Here is a 7,138-nt window from a genome sequence, read left to right as displayed (position 1 = left end):
AACTCTTAGCTAGCCAGTCTAGATTTTGTTTGGCAGGCTGGGGCGGTGAGGCGGGCAGTCCCTCAGGAAGGTGGGTGGACGCGTGGGGAGGTTTCAGTCAGATACCTGGAGGCGTGTGCAGTGGGACTTGTCAGGAGGTGACACCAGCCCCAGCGTGAGATGTTCCCGAACTCCAGCAGCATTTGCCTCTTACCAGCAGGCGTTATCTTTCTTGTTTCTCTCTCTCTCTCTCTCTGTCCCCCTCTCTCTCCAGACTGTTTAAATAACCTGCAGGCTCTTGACGACGGTAACCCCGGTTGCTCTTTGGAGTTCTCTGGCAGCTGTGTGTGTGGTGAGCAGCCTTGTTCGTTTCAGTTGGGCTTGTGGGGGTGGGGGTGGGGGTGGTGCTGTGAGCAGGGCTTGCTTGGGAAAGAATTTTTCCAGGGTCCTTTTTGGAGAACAGCTGGAATCTTGCTCCAGCTTACTGACCTCTCTCTTGTTTGCGCCCCCCCCCCCGGTTAGAACCAGATGATGAAAGTGGTTACAATGTTTTACCAAATCCCCCAGAACCGGAGGACCAGGATGACAGCAACGAGGCCTATGGTGACCTATTGGAATTTGAATTTTCCGAAGACCCCCTTTTGCCGTGTTATAACGTCCACGTGTCCGTCGCTCAGGGGTGAGCGTGGCCAGCGTGTGGTCGAGAGCCAGCCCAGCTGCTCTGTGGGGTGGCAGGAGTTAGAAATCCCCTTCAGCAGATGAGGGTAGATGGGTTGGGGGGTGAGTGAATTCCTCACCAAGTGTCCACCGACCTCACATGATGCAGTGGAACTTTTCCAGAAAAGTTTGGGGGGTGGGAGGGCTCCCCAGCCAACTGCCCTCATTGGAACACACCCCTAGAGCCCAAAGGACACGGGAGTCAGTGACTGCAATTGCACAGTTTCAGTCACTGAACTCTTGGGGAAGGGATCCTCCCCAATCGGCTACCATATTGGCCTTCCAAGGCGCATGAGGTCCATGGGACGATACTTATGTGTACCCTCTTCTCGTATAAGATTAGAGAAAGCCGTATGTGGCACCTGGGATCTTATGTGTCTTCAGATTTGCTTAGATGGAGTCTTGTCCCCACGGTCGGGCCACTGTGCCCCATGACCAAGCCTTCGGAGTGAACACATCAGGAGACCTTGCTCTGCTGTGTGTTGACCCCGGTGCTTAAGGAGTAGCATCCTCCTTGGACTCTGAGGCTGGGAACGTGTCTGCCTTTGTGGTGACATTCTATTCGGGATAGAGATGATAAAGCGTGGCAGGGTTTCAGGAAGGATTGTACCACCTCCGTTCTCGAAAAAGCCTCACTCCCGGCAGCATTGAGGGGCGGGTTGGAGGTGTGGGAAAAGAAAGGAAAGCCAGGTGACCTCGAGTGTTTCTCATGCTCTGTCCGTGAGGGCCGGAGGAGAGGAGAGGTCAAAGAGGTGTTTGCCATCTCCCTTGGGTTGGCATACAGACTGGTTTTCCCCAGTGACTAGAACGGGGTGCACTTACTTGGAGAGGGGTGACCTGAGTTGTGGCCAGAGCCAAGGCAGCACTGGGGTGGCCTGCAACGAGGCTCGTTCAGGGGCGCTGCTCCTGCTTTTGTCTAAGTTGGCTGATCCGCCCTAGGTGGTCTCTTAACCCATGCACATGAGTCCAGAGTTCCCCCGCTAGAAGTAGATCTTCTGGGCTTCCCTGGTGGCACAGTGGTTAAGAATCTGCCTGCCAGTTCAGGGGACACAGGTTCGAGCCCTGGTCCGGGAAGATCCCACATGCCACGGAGTAACTAAGCCCGTGCGCCACAGCTACTGAGCCTGCGCTCTAGAGCCCGCAAGCCACAACTAGAGAAAGCCCGTGCGCAGCAACAGGCCCAACGAGCCAAAAATAAATAAATAAATAAAATTTAAAAAGAAAAAGAAGAAGTAGATCTTCTAAGGACAGTGAGAAGTGGGGTGGGGGTGGGGTAATCAAAGGGCAAGTAGCAGGCCCTGTCACCGCCAGGAGACGGGTAGTTCATAGTTGGGAGCGCCTCTAATTTTGCTGGAAACTCAAACCACTGTCCTTTCTCTGGTGTAGGCCTCATAACTGGCTGTTGCTCTCAGACCTGCTCAAAAAACTGCAAATGTCCTCCTGCATATTCCGCTGCAATTTCCCAAATGTGGAAATTGTCACCATCACGGAGGCCGAGTTCTACTGGCAAGTATCAGCAAGTCTCTTATTCTCTTGCCCCAAAGACCTGGAGTCCTTTAATGCGGAAAGTAAGGAGCTCTTCGATCTGGTGGAGTTCACGAACGAGCTTCAGACTCTGCTGGGCTCATCCGTGGAGTGGATCCTCCCCAGGGACCTGGACTCAGACGACGACTGGTGAGCTCGCCGGGGCCCGCCGTGTACAGTGTGTCATGGTGTTAATCCTTGTGCATATGTGTCATAATACGACTATTTCTGTAAAGAAAGGACACTATGAGACACGACTCCAGTCGGAAGGACTTTGAAACATGTTTTTTTCTTTTTAAAATTTTAAGTCAGTTTTTATGAAGTTGTTAATAAAGTTTCTTTACTTTTCAGTGTACACATGCTTTGGAATATGCTTGTTTTTACTCGGAACAATTGTTTCTTTTCTTTTTTAAGGAGAAAAAAAAAAAGGAAAAGGAGCTCCACACTTTGACTTAATTTCATACAAAGCTCCGACGACAGAGGCCATAACTGTTGAGAGTTGCTTTTGGGGCAAATTAAACCAGTAAAATTTTAAACTCTTCCTCCATATTAAAGGGATTGAATAAATTGGCCACTTTGGTGCACCTGTGTCCTGCGAATTGTCCAATTGAAGATGGAGGTTTAGAAAGTGAGTTTCGGTCTCGTTTAAGTCTCTTCCCATCTGACTGGTCTCGTGATTTCCTACACACCATGTTACTTCCTGTCTACCTTTCCTTGGTGGTGTTCATGCCTGGATTGTCTCCTGTACCTGTTCAAACCTTGGTCCATTCTCATTTGTACCATGGAAGTTTGTCATGCTGGATACTGTCAGAATTAATCTTACTTAAGTTTGTGTTAAGCCGTAAACCACATGTTTTGTATATTTTCTGTTTTCTCTGTTTGTTTATATTTTTATGGTTTCTCTTGAAGAAATAGGAAGGGAAATAGCAAGATGAAGAGCAAAAAAGTCATCATTCTCTTTCAATTGTTAGAACATCTATCTGCAATCATAATTATGATGCACTGTGGTATGTGTTAAAATAGGAAATACATGTAACGTCCTGTAGGAGCAGCAAACTCAGTGGTGTTGGTGAGGGTGTGTCATGGAAGTAATCACAAAGCAGTTGACTCTTGATTAGGGTCCTGAAAGTTTAGTGTGCCTTCCCTGTGTCCAGTAGTGGTCTGGAGGGGTCAGGAAGCCTGCCTTTCACTTTGAGGGAACAGAGGGTTTGAGGTCCTCTCTCTTCTATTGCTCTAGTGCACTGCAGAGCAGCTAATAAAATACTGGGTTTACAGTTGACGTTTAAATCACTGATTGATCATCAATATTGGCATGTATCATTGGAAATGAAAATCGGAGGAGTCTTATGCTTTGTAGGTTTTTCTTTTCTTTTCCTTTGTCTCAAAAGTATGTAGTACTTTACTGAGTGGTTGGGAATAAAGTTTGCAGTATTCAGTGTATTCAGTTTTAGTATCTAAACAGAATTAGACTGTTTCTGTAAAGTGGAATAACACTTTGTTACTGACGAGTTTTAGGATGCATCAGTTCATCAATTACCTGTTTGGGAAGATTGTAGTTAATGATTTTAAGAATGTGGCTATAAACCTCCAATTGACTCAAGAAAAGCAAATAAGTCAAGATTGACAAGTGTATAGGCTCTTCATCTTATTGTGTGTGTGTGTGTGTGTGTTTTTCCTTTTAGTTGTCAAGGTATAAAGAACTCTATCACTGTTAAGACAGTAAACTTCACGGGGTATAATCTGACATGGCAGGGAACAGATCACATGGTCAAGATCTTAAAGGTGATTTTATGTTTAAACTTTCATGAAAACATATGTGATTGAAGCACATTAACATATTGATACAGATGGCAGTTAATTTTTGTCTTTTCATACATGTGAGTGCAGCTTTTGTTTTGTAGAAAGAATATGACCAAATGGTGATGTGAATTGCTGTTGCATAAACTATAGTGTTGAATCCCCAGTGTTTGCACTTGAGTTTAACAACTCTGTGGTTTCCTATCTTCTTCCTGAGACACTTAATCTCAGGTCCATCCTCGTTACACAGAGTGGTAAATTAGAGAATGATTAATATCACCACTTAAAGAAGTGAGAATGAAATCTCAACCATCCTGAACATAGGAACTGAAGGGGCCTCTCAGCAGTTCAGAGAGTTATTACCAAGCCAGTCGGCTTAATGCTGTTGAGTTTTCTCCATAGCAGAGCCTTCCAGGTCCTTCTTTTGAGCTTATTTATTTTTATACACAATTCTGTATGGAATACTGTACATAATACTAAATAGTTGTATTAACTAGGTTTAACTGGTGATGTATTTACATGAAGATCTAACTTCGTTTTGTTGATATCTTTTTAGGGGCTTTCCATTCATCAAAGCTCGTGATGTAGGTAATCAGTTGCTGGTTTGTAGCTATCATATTTATGATATATAGGGCTTGAATTGGGAAAGGTGGATGGTCATTCTTCTTGCTTTTTAAACTGACAGAGCCTTACAAGAAGCATTTCCCTCTCTGAAATAAATCCATGTAAAACATGTTTGGTCGCTCTCCCAATGCAACTGTGTAGTTGTGTGGATTTGGCACGCAGCACGCAGCCTTGTGGTTATGTCTGTAAACAAGGAAGCCTGTTTTCCAGTCCGCAAATCAGCTGTTACCCAGTGAAGTGAACTTGACTGCCATTTCTGACCCCTCACATGGAGCTGTCATACTCAAGAATGTTCACATGTTTTCAAGAAACGTTTGTGGGCTAAATGTACAAATTCCTGATCTGAAAGCCATTATAAAGCAACATCTCCCAAACCTCTGCTCTCTCACCAAGGCCACACACATTCCCTCGCTTATGGCCTCGTGGCAAGCTAATACTGTCAGTATCAGATTCTCCTTCCCAGTGGTCTTGGGAGACTGCATAGTTGCTCTGTGAAAGGCACCACTGCTGAGGTTGAGAGAAGAGCATCTTGGGTGTCAGTCATGGCCTTGCATTCCCAGAGAGACGGGTGTGTACCTCGTTCTCCTGTTAGGGTTTTCCTATGCTGCAGGGTTTGCTGCTTGTTGTCAAAATGATGTCCTAGTGAATTGTTTTCTGCGTGGTTATATAATCCCAGCACACTTCTTTATGATCTGTAGACTTTTATGGGGCTGTGGCCAGGTCATTTTTTTTTGTTGTTGTTGTTGCTGTTTTGCTGTACGCGGGCCTCTCACTGTTGTGGTCTCTCCCGTTGCGGAACACAGGCTCCGGACGCGCAGGCTTAGCGGCCATGGCTCACGGGCCCAGCCGCTGCACGGCATGTGGGATCTTCCCAGACCAGAGCAGAAACCCGTGTCCCCTGCATAGGCAGGCAGACTCTCAACCACTGCGCCACCTGGGAAGCCCAGGTCAGTTTTTAAATGTTTGGAAATGTCCTATTCAAGAACATTGCAGTGGCAGTGAAGCTTAATGGGAGAATTGTATTACTGTTGCCCTAGTTTTGGCTTAAGGGTGGTGAGAAGATGAAATTTTTGATGGGTCAGTTTTAGTTGTGTATGTGTATGTGATTTATTTTTTAAATTCTAATGTCTATTATTCACAGCTTAGATATGTTGACTTTCTGATTATTCATCAGTCCCTTTGCTGATGTATTTTCCTCTGAAAAGCTACATTTTCTTCCAGACAGTTTTTGTCTGATGGTGAAGAATAAATTTTTCCTTTGCAGTATAAAGTTGATCTGAGAAAAAATGTTTACCTTGGATCTTCACTTGGCTTCTGTGAAAGAAACTTAAAAAAATAATATGGGCAATTCCCATTATTAATCCTAAGCACGTACAACAGAGGTCTGTACAGTAACATAGCAAAAATAAGTTCGTGTAATTTTACTCAGTCATTGCCTGTTTTAGACTAAGGAGCAGTGAGAGACATTTATAAAGAATGATACCACAGATCACTTTTATTAAATGTCCTCTAATATGTGCATATTTGGATCTGGCTGGTGTTATCTTTTTTACAATCTTGTCTTCTTTCTTTGCACTTTAGTGTAACAACTCTGTGATTTCTTATCTTCTTCCTCAGACACTCAGGTCCATCAGAATTTCCTGTGACTGTGACAGTAGAGAGTCCTTCCTCAGAAGTGGAAGAGGCTGATGATTCCTCAGAACGTGTTCAGGAAGAGCCAGAGAAAATCCGTTTGAAACAAGAAGCAGTGCAGGTACAAAGTTATCACTTTAAAGCTATAGAGAAGATTAATTTTCAAATGGAAGCCTGATTGCAACACAGCACAGCTTGTGTGAGGGTTCTGTTTTCTCCTCCCATCTGCATTGTATCCCCTTGAATGGTTCCTTAAGCTTAGACCAAGGTGAATGGTGGACATTTGAACTCTAAGAAATAAAAACCAAAACATGTCGTTAGTAATATATTTTCCTTTCCTTAGAACCTTAGTATATTAGATGTAGGGAGAACCTTAGTGATCATAAGATAAGGAAATTGAGTTCGGAATGAATACAGTCAGCTGATTCTGTGATCTTGTTTAAAGATGAGAAAATTGACAGTTCTAGTTGAACTCTCTTTTTATAAGAGGAAAATATGGCCTCATTTTTTTTTTTTTTTTTTTTTTTTTGCGTTACGCGGGCCTCTCACTGTTGTGGCCTCTCCCCTTGTGGAGCGCAGGCTCCGGACGCACAGGCTCAGCGGCCATGGCTCACGGGCCTAGCCACTCCGTGGCATGTGGGATCCTCCCGGACCGGGGAACGAACCCGTGTCCCCTGCATCTGCAGGCGGACTCTCAACGACTGCGCTACCAGGGAAGCCCCTGGCCTCATTTTAAATAAAAGTAAAGTTGAAAAAAGTTTTGATGTTGATATTCTCCTTTCCTAAAATCAAAAATATCAAGAAGCTACATTCTATTACCAAATAAAACTGACCTCTAATGTCATTCCATACTTTTGTTTGTATG

General features: G+C 44.6%; 1 protein-coding gene and 1 long non-coding RNA gene across 2 annotated transcripts; both read left to right on the top strand.

The window, feature by feature from the left end:
• Positions 1-532: 532 nt before the first annotated feature.
• LOC308626094 (BCL-6 corepressor-like) lies at positions 533-2,570 on the top strand. The gene is made up of 2 exons (XM_081250875.1): positions 533-658; positions 2,083-2,570. Exon 2 carries the CDS (start codon positions 2,129-2,131, stop codon positions 2,372-2,374), a length of 246 nt encoding a protein of 81 aa, XP_081107001.1. The 5' UTR covers positions 533-658; positions 2,083-2,128; the 3' UTR covers positions 2,375-2,570.
• A 1,339-nt stretch (positions 2,571-3,909) lies between these two features.
• On the top strand, positions 3,910-6,777 carry LOC308626211. Its single transcript, XR_014017220.1, has 3 exons — positions 3,910-4,002; positions 6,259-6,394; positions 6,719-6,777. It is a non-coding gene; the product is annotated as an uncharacterized lncRNA (long non-coding RNA).
• The last annotated feature ends 361 nt before the right edge of the window (positions 6,778-7,138 follow it).

Source organism: Mesoplodon bidens, assembly GCF_964165515.1.
Source record: "Mesoplodon bidens genome assembly, chromosome: 12".
NCBI lineage: Eukaryota > Metazoa > Chordata > Mammalia > Artiodactyla > Ziphiidae > Mesoplodon > Mesoplodon bidens.
Note: the sequence above shows the minus strand (reverse complement) of the source record. Positions and strands in the feature narration are given on the sequence as shown.